Source organism: Rhipicephalus microplus, chromosome 3, assembly GCF_043290135.1.
Source record: "Rhipicephalus microplus isolate Deutch F79 chromosome 3, USDA_Rmic, whole genome shotgun sequence".
NCBI lineage: Eukaryota > Metazoa > Arthropoda > Arachnida > Ixodida > Ixodidae > Rhipicephalus > Rhipicephalus microplus.
The window spans coordinates 103,215,756-103,238,805 of record NC_134702.1 but is presented as its reverse complement, the minus strand read 5'-3'; the positions used below and the strand labels follow the sequence as shown (position 1 = coordinate 103,238,805).

The following is a 23,050-nucleotide window of genomic DNA, read 5'->3' as shown; positions in this document are numbered from 1 at the left end:
TTGTGGTAGAAAAAGTATGACGTAAGGGTTTTATCATAGGTAAAGTTATTAGCTCATAACGTCAGCTTTGGTGAAGACATTGGGCAAGTTGTAACGTAAAAACAACCACAATAAATAGGACAACAACTAGAAAAGACACAACAGAAGTGCAGCCTCAGGTGAAAGGTTTTTAAAAGGTGCATGCACATACATATAAACTGTCTACCTAATCTCATGACATGCCATAGCATCTTGCAGAAGCGTAATCAGGACCAATAAAATAAGGAAATAAGGAAATAAGGAATTCATTGATCCTAATTACTTTGCTGCACAACTGATATGGCTTGTCATGTGACTATGTTGATGATAGGTGGCAGCTGTAATTGCAGTAGCCGCCCAGAGTGTCTAAAGTGAGCTCCATGATGGCTGCTCCGGCAGCTTACGTTTTGATTTTGTACGCTTTTACGCGTGGGCCTGGCATTTTATTTTATTTTTTTGCTACACATCACTAGAATATATCTTGTGTGGCTGCGAACGAAGACACCTTCATCCTCTGCTAGCTCTTCTAACACGTCATTTGCTATCTTGCATGAGCAGTAGAGCTTGTTGTGAGTTCTACGTGGTGAAGAGCAGGCAAGCTCGGCACACAAACACAGGTATAACAGAATCAGCGAAAGCGACGAAATAATAAACTCCTTTTCGAGACAATACCTGTACCCGTCCAGGTATACGCGGCAACATTATCGCCTTAAAAGAACAGTACTGCCTCCACAAAATCCCAACTTGACCGGAAGTCGTATAGTAAAGAGCCAACTACCAGCACATATTCACACTTCAGTATTCACTGCGCCTTCACCAGGCTGCGAGGAAGGAAGTCTATTGTATGGTATGAACCCGGGATGGCACACCAAAGCTCGCACCTATAATAGACTCCTACGTAGGCCAATTGAGGTCATTACTTGGAAGCTTGGGTTCTGAGGCCTGGGCTGACAGGAGAGCCATCGGAAATTTGCAAGAGGCCCACGCATGCATTCTTGGCCTGTTGCCCTGTACGAAATTAATTCTCCTCTCTCTGTTGAAGGCAAACGCACGTGAATGAGCAGTCGACAATCTACAATCAAAACAAGCCAAACAGTATGACTCGTTTACTACTTCCGTATAAACGGATTAGTACGGATGGTAAACGGATGCTAAAAATGAACTGATAATTAGACGGGCAAAGCGTTCATCAGTCCGTCCGTTCGTCCGTCCGTCCACCTGCCTGCCTGCCTGCCTGCCTATCTATCTATCTATCTATCTATCTATCTATCTATCTATCTATCTATCTATCTATCTATCTATCTATCTATCTATCTATCTATCTATCTATCTATCTATCTATCTATCTATCTATCTATCTATCTATCTATCTATCTATCTATCTATCTATCTATCTATCTATCTATCTATCTATCTATCTATCTATCTATCTATCTGTCTATCTGTCTATCTATCTATCTATCTATCTATCTATCTATCTATCTATCTATCTATCTATCTATCTATCTATCTATCTATCTATCTATCTATCTATCTATCTATCTATCTATCTATCTATCTATCTATCTATCTATCTATCTATCTATCTATCTATCTATCTATCTATCTATCTATCTATCTATCTATCTATCTATCTATCTATCTATCTATTTATCTATCTATCTATCTATCTATCTGTCTATCTATCTGTCTGTCTGTCTGTCTGTCTGTCTGTCTGTCTGTCTGTCTGTCTGTCTGTCTGTCTGTCTGTCTGTCCTTCCGCCCGTCCGTGAGTCTGTCTGTCTGTCTGTCTGTCTGTCTGTTTTGTCTGTCACTGGCACTAGCGCCGCCTGCTGAGTGAGTCACACAATTAGGTGATTACAAACCAGTCGCAAAAAGACATGCATGGACCGGCCCACGGTTTAAGGAGCTTCGATCCTAAATAACTAAACGATAGTACTAACTTAGCACAATAAACAAATACTCAGAACAATTTCAAAGAGAAAGGTACCAGCTTTATTTTATGAATACTCTATCGCGGTGTGGCTTGTTAAGAGCAGTCTATAAATTGTAGTGTTCAATAGTTCTTGTCACTTCTCATGCTGTTGCAACTGGCTTGGAGTTTTCTTTTTCTGGAATTGGAAGACGGTGTCGTACTTAAAAAATACTCTTGTAAAGAAGCCAAGTTATTTTTTTGACGTGAGAAACAAGAAGCAGGAAGAACACGATGTTTTACGTGAACTCGTTTATATATTTAGTTCTGATACGGTTTCATCGACAATAATAGTGGAGTGAGTAGTTGTTAGGGGCACGCGAATTTCTGGTCGGTAATTCTAGCGTTTACCGACCGGCCCAAGCTCTCGCCACCAAAAAGCCGAGCTTGGAAACGGCGTCAACAAAGCACGGCGGGACTGGAAAGATCATTTAACCATATGGTGTAGTAGCGCAATTTTCACGGGGACGAAGAGGACAAGAACACACGACACTCGCTACACTCGCAACTAATTTTATTTCAGAAGCAGCACATCATATATAACCCATAACCCTAGCGACACAGAAAAGAACTACGAACATTGAATCTACGAACTACGAACATGTATGCTGGTCATACAATCCGCGAACGGAAAAACCCTTACTTAGCTACCGATCGGCACATTCTAAAGTTGTAAAGAGTGGCATAGCCTTTTCATGTTTGAGAGCAGCCTTAACAAAGTCATGTCCAGAAAAGATTAGCGAAAGCTTCAACCAACAAATTATCAGGCTAAAAAATGCTTGGTACGAAAAACACGTGTTGTGTAGATCGGCTAACAAGCTGATTAGTCACGTACGCAACAACTTTCATAAAAAAATGACAAGTAATGAAAACAGGAAGAACATAGTGTCAGTTCCATATGCGCACAAGATTGCCCATAACTTAAAAAACGTAGGTAATCGCTATGGCCTAGAACTAGTTTTTTCGGCACCCAACAAGCTTAGTAAAATATGTTCCAAACTAGACCGTAAAGTTTCCATAGTAGTAAACACTAATGCTGGTAGTTGTACGGTACATCACACAACAAAGTTTGTTAAGTGTAGCCTATCAGTCGTGTATTGCTTGCCGCTAACGTGTGGAAAGGTATACATCGGCCAGACGGGTCGATGTTTGAACACCCGACTTTTAGAACACAAGCGATCATTAAGAACTGACATTCATTCTCACATAAATAGACACTGTTCCCAGTGTGGCTGCTCAACACTGTTCAGTGACACGACCGTAGTTTTCCGTCATGGAAACCAACTAACCAGAGAAATTGTCGAAGCCTTCAACATTAAAAAAAGAAAAGAAGGATGCATTAGTCAGTCATCGGTTTCGTTAAGTGACCGAGAAGCCAACTACCTCGAAGGACTTAATTGAGATCAGTGTTTGCATGTGTCATACTCTCCTTTTTGTCGTTTCAAAATTTTGTTTCAAACACGTGTGAATTCCCGCAATTTTTTTGTTTTTTTTATTTGATGTTACCCAGGGCTATTTTTAGTTATGTCATCTTAAAGTGTAAGCGTAACTGCCGTGTACTATCGCTTGAGTCTGCGCAAAAGCTTCTGTTGGCAATGATTCAATGTTCGTAGTTCTTTTCTGTGTCGCTAGGGTTATGGGTTATATATGATGTGCTGCTTCTGAAATAAAATTAGTTGCGAGTGTAGCGAGTGTCGTGTGTTCTTGTCCTCTTCGTCCCCGTGAAAATTGCGCTACTACACCATATGGTTAAATGATGTCTCACCAACTAGCCCAGCTCTCAACCCTACGGGACTGGAAAGGCACGCCAGCGTTCCGTCTTACGGCCTTCGCAGAGCGTCTGTTTCCACCTCCCGCCGCGGCACCGTGTTGTCGCTGCGACCCTGTCATTGCTAAGGTCCCTAGATGAAACAAGGTAGCGTCACTCATTGTTCTCGAGCCGTCCTCCTCACTCTCTCGATTACTCCTGTTTTTCTCTGCCATCCGCGTCTGTAATTGGTGCATTACTTGAACGTGATCTTGCAAATGGCTGGTGGTGTTATTTATTATTATGCAAAAGGTTCAAAACGAGTACGCATGCGCATATGGCTTCAGCCGGATTCTTGCCGTGACCAAAGACAAAATCGTAGCCGGAACATAAACTGAAGACGAGGAGCGTTTCGGTGTGCGCTAAGTCGACAATGATTGTTTCGCCATGCTCGTTCAATGCAACATCTGCGTTTTTCAGCAATGCTGCGTTGCCGTAAACAACAGAAAATGGTTTCACTCTCTTCAACTTACCTCGTGCTTTCCGAGATGAAGCGCACCATTAAGTGCAACTATGAACCATTTCACGCGAATGCTTTCGTGCAACTCCGTCAACGTATATCGACGCGGATCTGCGAAGTGAGTTCACTTGTCGGTTTTTATTGAAACGCCAGGCGCGCGTCGAATGCGTGTCTAGTGCATGCTAGTTGGTAGAAATACATGTGGGTATGCACGTATACAGAACAGCTGTAGGTTGTAATCAACGCACCTTCAGAAACATTTCACTCTTGACCAGTTCCCGCTTGAGCCGAAACGCGCTGCTTCGAGACACCTCACCAGTAGAACTCTCACTTTTCAGGAAGTTCCCAGCACCGCATCAGAATCACTTGGCATAACGATTGTCCAAATGGGCACATTTAAAAAAAAAACGTCATCGCAGTGCTGCTGGACGAGTGTTCGTGCCAGTCTGGTCGTAGTTTTTTTTCTTGCGTGTGCACAAGCCGGTTGTAATCAATCGTCACAACGTCGCGCCCTGTGGCCACTTACAGGATCCAGCAAGAAGCACGTTCACTGTGTCACAGCACGAACAAAACACAATCGGAGAAGTGGACTAGTTAGAACTGGACGAAATACCACGGCCGTGGAACTAAAATGTACAACGCGAGACGCCATGGCTAATGGTGTAAAGTATAGAACTGCCCAACGTTGCCAATTGAGTAACGCACATCCCGCTTGCTCTTGTGTTGTGCCGTTTATGTTCGTAAAGGTAACTGTTTATTCTACGTCTTATTTCGTTCCATTTTGTTTCATTTACATCTATTCACCGTAGCAACAGAACCCAAACATTCGCTTTTGGATGAAAGTTTTAAACCTTCTAGGGGGCGCTTCAGGCAAATAAGCGAGAAGGAAAAGGGAGGGTGTCGCTACCTTGGAAACTTGTTTCATCTAGGGTGCCTGAATGGTTTCCCTCGCCCGCCGCTCCGTACAGGGTGGGGACAACCGCGTCGTCTGCTAGAGCGTCCGCCATTACATATCTCACCCCAACGAAACACACTGCCTGCGCGCGCGTATGAGGAGAGTTTGAGAAGAGTTTAGTGCGAGAAATGGTATTTCGCGCTATAAAAAAGCAGTCTGAATATGTGCGTCTGTCATTGGAGACTGTTTGCAGGATAAATCTACATTAATTCATGAAGCGCACGCCTTTTCCTGTTACCTAAACTCACCGCACTCCTCAGTGGCTGTGCAGCGTGCCAGCCACTCAGTAGTGCTCGCATTGTACGCGTTGAACTTACTTCATCCTGCTTTTTCCCCCGCCTTGCGTGCCCTCGCAGCTCTGAATAATCTTGCGGGAATGAGATTCAGATTTGTTACACAGCTATTTTTCTGTTATAGCTGGTTGAGATAGTGAAACAGCGTAAACATCAATTGAATCTCTCGTTTTTATGTGACCACTGAGAAAAAAATCTTACTAAGTTATTGGAAAATACAAGATGAAATGCAGTAATAACGATTTTGATGCCCTATACCTGTTCAGTTTTTCTACTTTCCATAGATATATGTAAGCGAGCAATCTAATTATCCGAGAAGTATCACTCTCGTATTCTGCCTCTGTGACGCTGTGTCGGTATTGCTTCGACCGCAATAATATTAACTTACCATAAACATTCTCCAAAGATCACAACCTTAGTCAGCTTAAAGATCACAACGCTGTTTTTATCTAAGAATGTGATATTGTATAACAAATAAGAAAAATGTCTATGAACTTAAGGAGGAGGATGAAGAAAGGACAGGGAGGTTAGCCAGTTCACAATGAACTCAAAATATTTTAATCAAACAATAAGTGTTCTGAAAGAAAAAATAATAAAATTTATAAGTGACTGGTCCAGTTCGGCTGGTCACGGAAGGCTTACCCCAGCGCACGTCTTGCTTCCGTGTTCATTGACGCCGTTTGAACTAACGTGGCGCAAATGCACGCGAAGCCTCAGTCTTGCATAATTCGCAATAAGGAGTTTTGCTACGGCGTCACTGTGCTCGGAGCAAGTCTTTACGCAAGGGCGCACCATCTCGTTCAAATAATCGGTCACGGCCTTCAACGGGGACCTTAAGCGCAGCAAGCCCTCACTCCAACTTATGATGCCCCTGAAATGCTCTTCACACGACTTGAGTGTCAGCAAAACATCCTTGCTGGGATATGTGAGGTTGCCACCTTCACTCCTGTACTCCTTCAGAATAGTCAGAGTTGCGTGCTCGCTTTCAGTTGAGCCTAACAAGGCAGAATTACAATGCCCGCATCCCGCTACAACACTCAGCATACCTTTTAAAAGGAAGCCGCCGATGTAGAAAAGGATGTTGCATTCGTTTTCTTGAAGTTCTTCAATGAACAAAATTTCCGAGTCATCAATGACATCAGCTTCCACCTCCCCGTGCTCTTGTTTGCCTTTTGCAAGCATGTCGGCGAGGTACTTAGCATCGTCGACTTCGTAGCTTGACGTTCCGGGTGCATGAAGGAACTGACTCACGCACACAAGCTTCAGGGCACACTTTAAGTCATATGCGTTAGGAACAGGCTTCCTGATGCGCACCACCGAAAACAAATTTTCGAGGCAGTCTTGCAAGATTCTGCTCGTGAGGAAGAATTCGTATCCTTCACTGCGCAAGAGAATGTCTTGGAGACGAAGAACGACTTTTGTTGTTATTAGTAAACCTGCTTGCGAAGGCTTCCACTGTGCCTTGCTTCCCATCTTCATTCCTTGAAAAACTTCGAGGGCCGAGTTCAGTAGCTCAATTGATTCGTGGTACCTCCGCATGTCTCGAAGGCTGAGAGCAACTGATGGGTGGCGGGAAGACATTAGCGTGTACCAGTTGAATACTAATTCTAGAAACCAAGCTGTTGTCTCTGCCTCCGGCTCTATCGCGTCCTCTTTAATTAGGTACCGAATCGCTGCAGGAGCTTCCCTGAAGAAGCGGACAGCAACTCCCACTTTCATTTTTGTGAAATGGCCTCGCGAAATGTGTAACTCTGAGAGCCTCGGGGCGACTTTCAGCTCTCGTTCAGCATCATACTTAATTACACTGCGCACATGGTCCACGTTCACTTCTTTTGATGGCAGATTGTGCTGGCATACTGTTGCATCACTCAGAAAGAATACTTCCGATGAAAGCAACTGTGACTTGACATTCTTCAGCACGTGTGCAGCATCTGCTGTGAAAAACAATTCTTTGTCTTCCAGACAGGGGTGAGGCACTGAACATACAGTAATGGAATTCCTGTGGCTGGAGAATCCGAGCTCGCGCCACATAGCCCGATTAGAAGCCCCCATGTCGCAAGTGACGACACGGATTCTTAAAGAGATTTCCGCGCAGAGCTGCACTATCTTCATGACGTAGTCCTTGAGGATACTACCCTCTACATGACTTCCGGTGAAGTGGTAGGCAATCACTTGCTTCCATCTCGTATTCAGGCCTCCTACCATGAACACTAGTGCGTGATGTGCAGGTTCGTCTGGATTTTCTGGCATAGTTTGCCCCCCCAACACCACATCCTCAGCGCGATCGAGCTCGTACCCGCGAGCAATCTCCATTTCATCCAAGAACAAAGCACAGTCTTTTTCAATGTCTTGCATGTTCTCTGCTTTGATTTTGAGAACATCGATGACTTCCGTCAAAATTCCGGGAAGAAACTTGAGGCCCTGAAGGCGACGTGCAAGGGTTTTTCCGGATGGCAAGGGGTAGCCCAGATTTCTTAGTGTCTGGTAACCAGTTTTTCCACAGGAAAACTTAATCTGAAGCGCCTGCTTGATTGTTTCTGCAGACCAAGTGCTTCCCTTATTACTCTGGCGCCCAAGAGCCTGCAGCTGGTCATCATTGAGGAATTTCAAACGCTGTCCGAATAATTCCATTTTGGTTTCCAATTTTTTCACCTGTTTTTTTAGTGCTTGAATGGTTGAGGTGGCTTTCCGATGGACTTGATGTAGCTGAGTGTATTTTCTGCCCATATCGGAGAGCTGCTTATTTAACTGCTTGTTTTCACGTGCCCCGTCAGGTGCATCGGCCGAGATCACAACTTCTTCCCTTTCCATAATGTGCGGTACTGAATCAGGCGTCTGAGAATTGCAGCTTTGCGGTTGCTGTGCGCCAAGACTGTCTGTGCGTGAATTTAAATTCGCCTGTGCACTTGTGAGTGGCGTACAATTAATGGCCGTAGAGTTGTCACCGCGTGTTTCTTGGCATGCATCAGGCAACACAGCAGGTCCTGCCCTGTCCTTTGGCGCCTTCCTTTGTGGAGGCAAGCCTGCAGTGCAAAAAAGGACAGTCACAAGCTGCAAGTATTACAAGGTAGCCAGCTCTAATCACAGGCCTGTACTGGATTTTAGCAGTATTATAGGTTGCAGACATATGCCTTTTCTCAGGTCGCAGGCACGTACCCCGACTTTCTTAATATCCTCAAACGAGGAATTCCACGGATCATCCTAATTTTTGAAACTAAATCATTTTAGCCTTGTACTGTTGCCACCTGTTAGGTTCATACAGAATCTTTGACGCACAGTGAAACAGTAACTTACCCCTGAAAGGGAACACCGTTGGCACAGCGTTCGGCTTCAGTTTTATCCACTGGTCAGCTCGGTGCTGCTCGAAATGGCTTGCTTCAAAATGTGCCTGTAAGTCCGTTATGAACCATGAATTTTAGCTTAGCTTAGCCTAGACAGAATTACTAGAAAGACACAGTATACCACACAACTTTTATTGAATTTCGTGATTTGCAATAAACGAATGAAAAACACTTTTCTGTAAATACGCAATTTAATAACAAGCAGCCTATTTTGTTTATACATATAGTGACTAAAAACTGGTACAAACTTCAAATACTGCGGCTGCGCCACACGTTTCCATAGCTGCACTTTTAGAGATCGCAAAAAAAGAGAGAAAAACTGCAACTTAGACGTGAAGCGTTTACAGCACCGACAAAGTGACCCACAGACACGTATACACATTTAAAAAAACAAGTTTCAAAGTTCTCGACGAGAAAAGAACACATGTCGGGATACTCACACTGCATACACACGAGGACTTCGTAGGCTGCCACTTGTCTCGCTTAATCTTCACCATCCATAGCAGCCTTCTTTTGGGCTCTGTCGGAAAATGGTAGAGTTTCCAACCATTTCTGGAGTTGTTCGTGCACATGGGCACGCAGCACCCAGTCATTTCCCTAAAAAAGTATATGACAGAGCGGCCACAGCTCCTTCTTTGCTCCCGTCGCTATGCGAAGTGAGATCTGCAATGGCGGCGGCCGTCAGGAAAAACCGGTCGCGGCGGCGAGCACCCCGTCAAACAATGTCCCCACCCTGCAAGGAGCGGCGGGCGAGGGAAACCATTCAGGCACCCTAGTTTCATCTAGGGACCTTAGTCATTGCTTCCCATGGCGTTTGTGACTGCAGGCCATGCAAAAGTAGACGCACAACGAAGAAAAACTAAACAACGATCTTCACGCGCCAAGCAGTAGACAAAAATGCTTTTACCTATGGCAGGGTCGCTGCGCCCCTCGCGTTGAGCAGTAACTTAAACCGCGGATAAACGCTATCATTGCTCTGAACTGAATTGTTAAGGCATGGCACAGAACGCGCGTTTCTAGTACAGTCGTGAACAGAATAAACTTGAGAGGGGATAAGTTACTGCTTAGCACGCGTTTAGAAGCGGCTGCATAATTCCTTTACTCTCGGCATGCCGCACGTGCGAGCCCACAAAAAAATGGCAGTGGCTTAGCTCAGTTATGTCAGGATATATGTAGCGTTAGCAAAGGTTCAGCTGATTATTGTTCCTTCTCCATGGCTGTACCACAGTGGCGAACGCCAGTCAGAGGCGCTATCAAGCGGCTCCAGCACAGTGTCAAGTGGCGACTGCACAGGGAAGGCGCACGCGTCGGCGTCCATATGTCTACCAAGGCTATGACAGCACTCCTCTGGAATGCGCACACCGGCGGCGGTGATTCGCGCACGGCCGCGGCCGAGTGCGAAGGAGGTGCCGGCTCCGGTGCGTGACACCTCTGATCGTCTGCACAGCGCATCGAATTGCGCGCACACTGGCGGCAAGCCGTGCGTGGCAGCAGCGGAGTATCATTGCGCATGCGCAGACCAGTGCCACACGAAATTGGCTCGCGAGGCCAGTGTAGCTAACGATACAAAAAAAAAGCGATGGGAGAAAACCATTGTTCTGTGCCGCAATGCGTGGAATCGCGGTGGAATGATGGTAAAGCATAATTGTATCACCTCCGTAAGGATACAGATGACGCGCGACGGAGAACGGTGTAGATCAGAAAATTTCGCATTGGAAAGAAGGTGACAGGCGCTATGATGGTTTGTTCTAATCAAGCCACTCGTGACGACTTTACTCTTCATGGTGAGTACACGGCTATTTTGAGTGTGTGCATTGTTGTCACTATTCGGTCTTAGTATTGTTTAGTTTACATTAGGCAAGCGCTTTAGAAAATTTGCTGCGTTTTTGCGTGAATATTTCTCGCGTATGCTAGTGTTCTATGCAAGTCGTTGTGTTCTGAATTTTCAAATTAAGCTGATGTGATCATCACCCCCAAAAAGCTTTGATTTCGCAAGTTTGTATAAACACGTACACAAATACATGCGTGAATATTCCCAAAGAATGTGTGTACCTCATCAAAAAAAAATTATCGCTACGCCACTGCCAAACACGCTTGTTTCTTCATTGTGGACTGTGTGCAAGTTTGAAATCTGAAAATTTTGGTAATGAATAAACGTACGGCGTTTATGCCAGAGTTTGCTCTGCACCATCTACCGACTTTGCTGTGTTCTCAATAAACGTGGTGCGCTATCAGCGTATAGGTTCGTTAGAATGCAAGAAATTTAAGAAGAACTTACAGAAGTGCGTCGCAACAAAAGAGCTCTAGTAGTCAATGAATGCACATCAGTTATTGACATCGTTACCATTTTTCAAATTGAAAATATATTGCACTTACCAGACGCGCACATGAAGTTGTAGACAATTTGGATATATTGTAGTGTATATTCCCTGCACTATTTTTCCCAGCACAGCATAATGTGCACTGTGGCTTCTGGAAATTCTATAAAGTTTAAATGTATTTAAATTTGACAAAATTGGCACACAGAAGTACCAACGTATGCTATGTTCAAACATTGCACAAAGAGAACGCTGAAAATATCACGCTTGATTAATAAAAAGTCACAGCTTTGCCGCAAATGCAGAGCATTGAACGCGATAACAATCAATTGGAAGGCCACGCGCAGAATGGCAAACAGATTGAAACGTGCCTCGCGTTTCTCACGCACAAAAGACACTCGAAACGTACTAATAGGTAAAGATGAACGCGAATAAGCGTATCAGTTGTTAATTCGCTGCATGTGTCTGAAAAGCGCGCCCTTTTCGAAAACGGAGGCTGTGCAATGATTGCAGTGATCTTTGTGGGCCCAGTGACTACAACAGAATTGTTCTAGTGCAAGGCCAATGCCAGCCAAGACGTATGATCCTCCCCACTGGGAGACAAGGGCGCGCGAAAGATCATCCACTCCCCTCATCTCAGGGGCCCAAAGTACGCGCGAGATATGAGAGTTGCCGCACGCTCGTTGGGCCATTGTTCTGATAATGCTGAAAACATGACAGTCCCCCCCGAGATACCCGTCAACAGCGGTAAGTGGTATATATGAATAGCTTGCCGTTTAAATTTTGAAGGAGATACCTCTCGGTGACTCAGTTGTTAACGCCTCGCATTCACGACGCTGAGGCCTCACGTTTGGTTCCACACGCCGGACAATTTTTTCTCGAATTTTTTTCTTTCTTGCGTTTTCAATATATATATATATATATATATATATATATATATATATATATATATATATATATATATATATATATATATATATATATATATATATATATATATATACATAGCGGATGAAAAAATAACCAGCCGTGAGCAGGAATTGAATTGAACCTACGACCTTTGAATAACGTGTTCGATGCTCGAACGCGTTATTCGAATGTCGTAGGTTCGATTCCTGCTCACGGCTGGTTATTTTTTAATCTACTTTTTTTTCTTCTTATTTACATTACATTGGTTCCAATAACTTCCCCTGTACATTACTTGGCATTACTGTCTGTTAGATCTCATTAATATTGTGTTAAAACACGGAAAAACGAGCCCTTAGGTGTGCACTTCTTTCCCTTATATATATATATATATATATATATATATATATATATATATATATATATATATATATATATATATATATATATATATATATATATGAGATCTAACAGACAATAATGCCAGAAAAGTATAGCGGAAGTTATTAGGCTAATTGTAATGAGAATGTGAAGAAAGAAAAGTGGATTAAAAGATAGCTTGCCGTGGGCAGGATCTGAACCCGCAACCTTCGAATAACGCGTTTGATGCTCTACCACTGAGCTACCATGACAGCTATCCACTCAGCCACGTTATTGGGTATCTAGGTGAATTTAAACGTGGGAGTGTCAGTCAGCGCCACCAGTAGCCATGGCGGCGAGTGTGGCACACTCTTTATGAGCCTCTTTGGCATCATGTAGCACGTGAACTTATTACGAGCTGGCAGCTGACCAATAATCCCTCGTATACAACCTAAAGGCACCAAGTCTGCCAATAAGAGACCCTCGTTAATGAATAAGGGCAAAAAGTGTATACTTAAGGGCACGTTTTTTGTGCTTAGACACAATACTAATGAGATATAACAGACAATAATGCCAAAGAAAGTATAGGAAAAGTTATTAGGCCTATTGTAATGTAACTGGTGCCTCGGCTCCACGTACTGTGGCCATGGACGCAGGGCCTTCCAAAGGACCGTTTGGCCAGCAGTCATCTCGGCCGACCACCGCGAGGAAGAGAGCAACTTCACAAAGGGACAGTGAGGACACAGAGCTGTACTCAGCCGCCCAGGAAGACGACTCATCGGACGATAATTTCATTCCCGTCTGGAGCAAGAGGGCGAAGAGGAAGGTTGTCAACGCAGCCTCGCACACTTCTGCGAGTACAGCGACTATGAAGTCAAGGCATGAACGCTGGCAACACGTCATCATCCTCATGCCAGAACAGTTCTCAGGAAACGTGCGACTGCTGAACAGGCAAGCTCTCTCCGCTTTTTTTGGAATGAGTGGTGCCTAATGAAATCAAGGACATCAGAGTAAATACGCGAAAATATATACTCGCCATAGACGTATTCCACGTGAATGCGCTTGGACCTCTCAAAAAAGTGACTGAGCTAGGCGGCATCAAAGTGCGCTCCTTTATATCAATTGACAACGCATCTATGGCTGGTGTGATATACGATGTAGACATTGCGATTCCCGACACTGACTTGCCTACTCTCATGAAACCCGGCAAATGAGAGTATTGTCATTACTCAGATACACCGCCCTTGGAAGTCATGCTGCCTGAAACTGGTCTTCAAAGACGATTGCACACGATCCCATGTCAAAGTGAGACATTTTCGACATCCTGATCGGCCTTTTGTGCAAAAGCCACTTCAATGCCACCATTGCTTTGAATTCGGTCCCGTCAAGGGCGTAGGCCTGAACTCGTTACGGTGGTACCGGTGCGCAGAACCCCATTCGGAAGACGCGTGTCAATTTACATTTCTTCAATGCGGTAACTGTAATGACTGACACGCTGCCTCATCTAAAGACTGCACTCAAATTCAAAAGGAGCGCACGGTGCTTAAGAAAATGGTCAGAGACAATTCGACCCACAGGGATGCTGCCGAAACAGTCCGGCGTCGGCAGCGGCGTCGGCGACATACTTCGACCTCAAAGACTGCACAAGCTCGAAACGACAGCGCCACCTCTACTGGTGCACCATTCGGTCAAGCCGCAACAGGACCGACAAATTCAACGAAGTGTGCGGGAAGAAATATCGCTCCAGAGGAATGACCCATTCTTCCAAGTCGTCCGCTAACCATATAACGTCACAAGACCACGCCCACTCAGGATCTTCACCAACCACTGATGAAGCACATAAAAAAGATGGTATAGTCATAAACATGCTTCGTTCTCTCATGAATCCCATCCTGAGATATTGTTGGACATGGGGACAACGTCTGCTCTAAGCGCTCTCAAAGTGCTGGTACTTGAATCACTTGAGTAGAAATATGGCTAACGATTGCCATTATTTCTGAGAAAAGAAGGAAGCATCCATCACTCAGAGGAACGCCAGTAGACTAAAACCGCGTCTTTTTGGACTTTCGTCAGTTAGTGCGAGTAAATGTGTTCGACGTCATCAGCATTTGTGAGCCCAACGCGACTGCGTGCTCTCATCTCTCTCTCTTTTTCCATCTTTCAAACTCCCAAATCCTTCTCCCCAGTGTGGGGTAGCATATCGGTCATTCCAGACTGGTTAAAATTCCTGCCTTTCTTTTTCCTCTTGTTCTTCTTTCTCTCTGTCTTTTCTCTTGTCTGTTAGATCTCATTAGTATTGTGTCTAAATATGAAAAACGAGCCCTTAAGTATATACTTGTTTCCCTTATTCATTAACGAGGGTCACGTCTTGGCAGACTTGGTGCTTATAGGTTGTATACGAGGGACTATTGGTCAGCTGCCAGCTCGTAATAAGTTCACGTGCTACATGACGCCAAACAGGCTCATAAAGAGTGTGCCACACTCACCGCAATGGCTACTGGTGGCGCTGACTGACATTCCCACGTTTAAATTCACCTCGATACCCAATAACGTGGCGGAGGGGATAGCTGTCATGGTAGCTCAGTGGTAGAAAATCGAACGTGTCATTCGATGGTCGCAGGTTTGGATCCGGCCCATGGCAAGTTATCTTCTCATCCACTTTTCTTTCCTCACGTTCACATTACAATTGGCCTAATAACTTCCCCTATACTTTATTTGGCATTATTGTCTGTTACAACTCATTTGTATTGTGTCCAAACACGAAAAACGAGCCCTTAAGTATACACTTGTTTCCCTTATATATATATATATATATATATATATATATATATATATATATATATATATATATATATATATATATATATATATATACGGCGTGCTATTGATGCCAACGCAGCTGTTAGTGTCCATATAATTGCTATCGCAATAAAATAATGAAACAGGGCTCTGTCACAGTGCTACCGGCAGGCTTTGTCACTGTGATCAAATGAGTGAAGACAACTGGGGCCATTCACTTGCCTTTTAAAATAAGGTGATGTCTTCTGAATACAACGCTTCGCCGTCTGGAGGCTACAGAAGTTTCGGACTAGAAGATCGTCAATTTATTAAATAGATCTCCTTTTTTTGCAAGTGCACCCTTAATTAGCTATAGAACTTAATGCGTGATAAAAAAGCACAGCTTACTAAATTCTTCAGGCTTATGGAGTTCCACAATGGTTCCACAAGGAGCTCCAGCTGCAATTTTGCCTTGCACATCATATGTAGGGTGCATGTCACATAAAAAAAGAAAAGAACACTAATAGAATTACGAAACCTAATAGAGAAGATAACGAAGTCTTCTCGTCGACGAATAAAATCAGGGGTCTCAGAGGCCCTGGCGTAGCCGGGGATTGGGGGTATGGAAAGTGTTGCGGGTAACCCACTGAAAATTAGTAAAGAATGAAATTCTCTTCCGCTGCCTCGGTTCCTCCTCGCTCCTCATCTCTTTCACACTCCCATTTCAACCGTGGTGCAACCTGCACTGAACCATATATGGTTGTAGAGGACACTTCACATAGTTGATGCGCGCATGGCCAGGCCGTGTGCTACAAGCATTCGATCTTTCAACGCGACAATGAGAACCATTGTACTGTAAGTCTCTCTGGTTGGTACTACAAATTTATTAACTGCACTTTTTCATTCTTTTGATTACTCATTATTCATATTTTTTGTTGTAGTATGACAGTACCCACAACGTCAATATTCGTCATTTTGCGGATGCAAGGTACCCGCTACACACTTGTAAGGTATTATGTCCACTTTCTTGATGTTTCTTGTGTCTGACAACAATGACGAATTAAGGCTGAGCACATTTCAGTGATTGGGGAGCATGAGACGGTAGAGACGTGGCGCGCTTAGCATTGTGTGATGAGTAATTGTTATTACACCTTCATCCACGCTTTATTGCATAATTAACGTGATTCCCTTCCCGACATGACGGCTGTATGAGGTCATCTTGCAAATGAGGTTCAAGCATAGAAGTAGCTCTGTGGCGGCTTTTGAAATCTATTTGTTAAATGTTTACTAAACTCGCTTCTATGACCTGTGTGCTGCCATCAGCAATATCATTTTTTTTCTTGTAAATTCATCCCTAGGTATACTTCTCGCCTAACCCGTTAGCCCGCAACATTTAGTGCATTCTAATTCTCTTCATTTCCACTTTGGGCAATTAATGCTGGAAAAATTCTCTTTGGCTATCCGCTGGACACATTCACTCCCCAGAATCAATATACCGCGTTGTGTCACAATAGCTGCACATTACGCGACACGCGAATTCATAGCAAACTTCATGCGAACCAGCTGCCTAAGGTACGGATCTTATTCACGGCATCAGTGTGCCCCTCCATCCACGGCGCACACAGTGGGGTTTTTACGGACTGTTGCTGCTGTTTCTTTCAATTGTAGTCAACGACATCTACCAATATTGTGGCACAAAACCCGGGCTGCATGATGCTTATAAGAAAAATAATGGTCTTACTGAACGCCTGTATCACACGCTTACAGAGATGTTTCCGACGTATCTTTTCAAAAATTGCCGACACACAAGTGTCACTCTCGTCTCTGCGACTTTCACATATAACTCGTCCCATTTGAGAGAATGGGTTATTCACAATTTTGTCGTTTGTGTGGCGCCGACCCCACACTGCTTTTTAACGACATTGTGGTTAGATAGACAGATCTATCTATCTATCTATCTATCTATCTATCTATCTATCTATCTATCTATCTATCTATCTATCTATCTATCTATCTATCTATCTATCTATCTATCTATCTATCTATCTATCTATCTATCTATCTATCTATCTATCTATCCATCTATCCATCTATCCATCTATCTATCTATCTATCTATCTATCTATCTATCTATCTATCTATCTATCTATCTATCTATCTATCTATCTATCTATCTATCTATCTATCTATCTATCTATCTATCCGCCTACGACTTTTAGCTCTCCTGGCCGCCTCGATAATTGTATCGATACAAAACTTGGTATGGCATAACTTGACTATATGACGAGCATAACACGAAAATCATTACGTGTGTGTCATGATGATGATTTGCATTTCATGGTCCGGCTGCTCTTGCGGTGATTTTATTCACATGACATCTTGCCAAACTGGTGTGGTATGACATGACTGCATGGCGAACGCAGGCGAACGATCCTAACTTGAAAATCATGGCATGCGTGTCATAACAACATGACTACATGCCACGCTCTTGATGCGCTTGCGGCCGTTTCGCTAGCTTCACATGTACCAAACTTGGTATTACATGACGCAAACGGGCATCATAGTTAAATGACACATTCAAACATGATAATAAAGACATGCGTGTCATGTAACAAGACTACATGCTACACCCATGATGCGCTCGTGGCCATTTCGATAGCTTCACATATGCCAAATTTGGTATTACGTGACGTCCATGAATGACGAAGGTGTGTGACTGGTGCAAACATGATAATTATGAGATGCGTGTCATGTGAGAACATGACATGCCACAGTCTAGGCGCCAATACACTTCAACGTGAGCCAGCGCGAGCACGCCGGCTTTCGTTTCATCGCGTCACGCCGGCGTTTCGACGTCAGGCGCTGGTCCTGCCAAATACTCGCAGGCGCGCGCTGTGTTGCTTTGACCTATGCTCATTTCAGCACGTCCGGCATCCCTCCGCCTCGAAAAGAGGCAGACGCAGTGCTTTCTGGGTAACGCATTGGCTCCAAATGCATCATGTCGCATTTCTCGCCGGTTGCCGTCCGGCTGCGCCGCCGGACGATGGTCGCGCCGGTCGCGCTTGGCGTCAGACTAAAAGTGCTCGCGTTTCGCTAACGTATAGCGTCGCTGTGCCCGGCGTGCGATAGCGTCAACGTTACGTCGGAGTATATTTGGCCCTTCATGATGCACTCGAGGACCTTTCGCCAGCTCCACATATACCAAATTTGGTGTTACGTAGCGCAAATGGATGACTAAGGTATATGACTGGTGCAAACATAATAATTGTGAAACACGTGTCATGTAAGAACATGACAACATACCACGCTCATACCATGCTTGCGACCATTGCGCTAGCTCTAAATATACTAAATTTGGCATCACGTGACGTGAATAGATGACGAAGGTGAACAACACATCTAAACATGATAATCATGACACGGAAGCCGTGTATGGCGTAATTTACCTCCACCTTGTAATGTTGTGGTAATTTGAAAGTGGAATGTCAAACTTCCCCATTCGTGCTTCGCATATCATTGGTTCCCACTGTACGTGCGATCTGCCAATTTTTAAGTGCCGTTTTTCCGCGTCTCGAGATATGCCAAAGAACGCTACAATTGCTAGCGTCATTACATAAGCGTCCGAAAATTTACGTGCTCATTTGTTTACAATGTGACTTTGTCTAATGTTTCAGAAACTTCTACCACGCTAAAGAAGACCCTGCGAATTCCTAATGAGGTTTGGTGAGTTAGGTGACTGATAAGAATGCATCATTGCAGGGTAATTGTCGCAAATGTGTCACTCGTTGACGTTCCGAAAGGTTTGAAGCAGCCACTACACATCCTTGAAAGTTTTCTGCTAGGCTTTCCCCTAGACTGCGCTTGAATTCTTTGATGTTACGCTGAAGTAGAGGAGAACAGTGAACACCTTGGAGTCAAACGCATGACGCCATCGATGTCTCCTTATAGGTGCAAATGCTAGTCACAGAAGCTGAGTTGATCTTAACAGTCATGATACCTCGTGCGCAGCAGTGTAAGTACTCTTCGCTCCTTAGCTACGCCTTTACTCTCTATAATTAGGAAAACATGGTACACAAATATTACACGCTATACACTGACATCAATGAAAAAGTGTTGGCGATCAGTAAATAAAGCGCGTCAGCCCTTTTATATTTTTGGCATCGATTTCAGCATTACCGTTGGTGATCAGGTTAGTTTCAGAATAAACTCAACTGATTACGTGTAACAAGTGGCTTTATAAAAAGATCCTAGAATAAGCTAGATGATTCCCAAGCACACGCGTGTAGTTTGCGCAAGACAGTGTAACGAACCGTTAACATAGAAATAACAAAAAAGCCGCATGGCTGTAGCACGAAGTTCTACATGAAATGCATTGGTTTGTCTATCCGAAACACCATATTTTACCATCCGCACAGTTAAAACCTCTCTATAACGAACTGTTTTTAGTCAATCACGTCTTCTAAAAAATCAATATCAAATGGCATTTCAGGATAAAGCTTGTTGAAATATGTCACCACTTGTCCGGCCTGTGCTACGAAAACATAAAACCTACCAATGTAAAATTTTTAAGTAAGATTAGAAACTTACGAGAGCAATCCATGTGCGATTCGGGTGTGCGTGCTTATTAACTTCTTTGCAAAAAAGGTCCAAGGGACGTCGAGGAGTTCTGGCAAAACTTGTGCTCGTTACACGTGTACAACCAGGTGGTGCAGGTGGTAGATTGTATCCACTGACATCTGTAGAAAGGTAGTAGCTTAGCAAAGAGGACTACTACATAAAAGAGTTCTTCAGTTCAAATGGTTATTCATAAACTGTTATGTGTAGCAATTAAAAATTGTTGCCCGTATATCTCGACCGCTTCTATGCGTGAATAACTTTAGAATTAAATTTTAAGATTCTTGCTACCACAAGAATATTTCCTAATATTTTTCCAACAAATGAAGCATATCGTATTTCTCAGTTGCATGGTCCACTCAGTTTTTACAAGGTTACAAGGTCATATGCATACGGCACGTCCTGAGGCGATTTATTTATTGTCAGTAACGATGCACTGTTTGCGACATTTTGAGTCTTAGCTATGAGAAGTACAAAGTAAGTTCCTTTCTGTCCACATTTCAGCTTGTGTACTGCCATAGTGGCGTTATGGTTACGGTGCTCAACTGCTGAGCCGATTGTCGCGCTAGAATATTCCGGCCACAGCAGTCGCAATCCGATGTGTGCCAATTGTGAGAGGCCCAAGTACTGAGATTTAAATGGGGGTTGAAAACTTCTCCAGGTGGTCAATTTTTCCAAAAACCTTCAATGAAGGTGTCCCTGAGACTCAGATAATTATTATTATTCAGCTGGATTGTTCTGACTTATCTCCAGATCACGCACTTTTTGATACTTTCGCATTACATCTACGTGACAATGCGTAATGTGCGCCATTTTCAATGAATTCCACCAACAAAAAATGGTTAACTCAGTTTTAACTTTATTCCTGCTATTTTGCGTTTCTTTGCTTCATATGACATAGGCTGTGACGTTTACGCATCATATGATAGTGATTATCTAATATGTGGGACACAATACAGTGGGAATGTTCTTGAATTCAAATTGTCGCTAGAGCGAAGGGTTCTGCACCTGGTCCAGTAGCCTTCAATGCAGGAACTGTCTTGGGGCAGTTGTCGAATACCTCTTGTTCAAGCGTTAGCTTCAGCGACACTCTGAGTGCATTAAACTCTACTCCACTATCTTTTCCTGAACCTTAGCGAAAAACGTTTTCTTTCTTGCAATGATCGCCCACCTTCTACTTGTCATACGAATGTAGTGTTGTACCTCCATAGGTTCTTGACATGGACTTAGTGGCGAAACTGATTGATTCATTGAACCAACAGTTATCATCTGGTTACAATTCTATTAACGCAAAAGTTCTAAGGAACAACATGGCCGCTCGTTATATTTTCCTACAAACAAACTTTTATCTATAAGTGGACGCAGATACTCTACCTAAAAAGTGATACTCGAGAGGAAGGTTCCATTAAATAGTCATACAATAAAATTTAGAAGACAAGTCGCATCTGATTGAATATTGATTGATATGTGGGGTTTAACGTCTCAAAAGCACCATATGATTATCAGAGACGCTGTAGTGGAGGGCTCCGGAAATTTCAACCACCGGGGGTTCTTTAACGTGCACTCAAATCTGACTACACGGGCCTACAACATTTCCTCCTCCGTCGGAAATGCAGCCGGCGCCACCGGGATTCGATACCGCGACCCGCGGGTCAGCAGCCGAGTACCTTAGTGGTAACTCCCATCTCGTCTCGCTGTAATTACTGCCGGCGAACCGCCCGAACATATGATTTACAAGAATCTGGTGAACTTTCGCGACTCAAATACATTTTCGCACCAGTCCAGCATAGATTTAGAGAAACCTTCTCATGCGAAATTCAGGTGGCATTCATTACCTAAAAACTGCGTTTCATTCTTGGTGGTTCCTCATTTGGCTATTGCATTTTTTACACTTTCGCAAAAACATTCGGCAATAGGCATTTATGATAAAAATATTGATTTGACTCTTTCTTAGCGTAACGTGTAGATGCATACAACTCTCTTTAGAGGCACCCGAATTCTGTTTTGAGAAAATTATACACTCTCAAATATATCCATGAGGGCCGAAAGAGAGTTCATAGCTCTACTCAGAAAAAATATTATAGGTGGGCATTCGGAATTCACATTCACGATAAAGAATACCACTTCTACCACTTACTAAAGTTCTGGTATCATCACAATAAGGTACAATTTAAGAAGGTAGTTTAAATCTCCTATACGACGGATCAGAGCACCCAAAATCAGATCACAACATTCAGAATGTGAAAATAGAACAGAAGTAAGTGCCGCTCATTGCAGCAGATCACACAAACCAGGCTCTCTTGTCTACGTGGCCATGTTTCTGAATATTTGTATGAAATTTTCATTTTTTTTCTGCACCTTCAAAATAAACAAAGTGCGTGGTCCAGTCTGGCGACAGAACCAACCTGATCGAATGAATAGAAACTGATGAAACAAACCCTCTCAATACAGAACTGAAAAGCAGACCCAGGACAATGACGGCCTTTCTATGTATCTCTGTAAGCCCGTTAAAAAAAACCCATGGTCACACATGCTGTTTATCTTCCTACAGTGACTACTTGCTTCTCATGAATTTCTGTTGTGCCAGTACAAGAGGTAATGTCACACAGTTCTTATAACACTTGCATAATTGATAAAATACGTACATGCGATGGCAACCAGTAACGCAAGGCAAATAAGACAAACCCAACCAGCCATCATTCCATGAATACCTTTCTACTGATAATGACTATATTATCAAGGAGTGTCTGGGCTATGTTCTTTGTACTCGAGTTGGCTGCTTTACGAACCGGATACATTATATGCAGTGACTTTAATATGCTGCCCAAGAGTTGGTTCCTTAGCAAAAGTAAAACTCAGTATCTGAAATCTGGAAGTTAATTCACTTGATCTTCAATAGTACTATCACAAAGAGCATCACTAAATGAGGTAAGTGGCAAATGACAATGAAACTGGATGTATTGTACTACATCTCCCCATTGACACTTGTGCTTTCAAAGATCTGGTGGTAATGTTCATTTGTTTAGCTTCACTCACTGTGAAGAAACCCTCAAATGCTATTATGAAGTGTTTTTTGTGTCTATTTAGGCGAACACATATCGTAGACAGCCCAAGTGGCCGATGTTCGTGTTGACTGCAAACTGTTTCATTAACAAACTATTTAACTTAGTTCTATTTTATTTGCTTCAAGTGAAAGACACATTGTCTTATTTTTGATGGAAGAGAAAT

General features: G+C 43.4%; 2 protein-coding genes and 1 long non-coding RNA gene across 3 annotated transcripts in view; 1 reads left to right on the top strand and 2 right to left on the bottom strand.

Annotated features, from left to right (window-relative positions):
- LOC119159979 (uncharacterized) overlaps positions 1-23,050 on the top strand; it is a 57,941-nt gene that overhangs the window by 16,359 nt on the left and 18,532 nt on the right. The gene's annotated exons all lie outside the window — the stretch shown is intronic.
- Positions 1,991-22,623, bottom strand: LOC142803856 (uncharacterized). Its single transcript, XR_012894333.1, has 4 exons — positions 22,468-22,623; positions 19,796-19,944; positions 11,223-11,327; positions 1,991-2,129 (listed from the first exon to the last, which is right to left on the bottom strand). It is a non-coding gene; the product is annotated as an uncharacterized LOC142803856 (long non-coding RNA).
- LOC119165245 (uncharacterized) lies at positions 6,041-9,627 on the bottom strand. Its single transcript, XM_037417430.2, has 3 exons — positions 9,287-9,627; positions 8,800-8,893; positions 6,041-8,528 (listed from the first exon to the last, which is right to left on the bottom strand). Exons 1-3 carry the CDS (start codon positions 9,437-9,439, stop codon positions 6,133-6,135), a joined length of 2,643 nt encoding a protein of 880 aa, XP_037273327.2. The 5' UTR covers positions 9,440-9,627; the 3' UTR covers positions 6,041-6,132.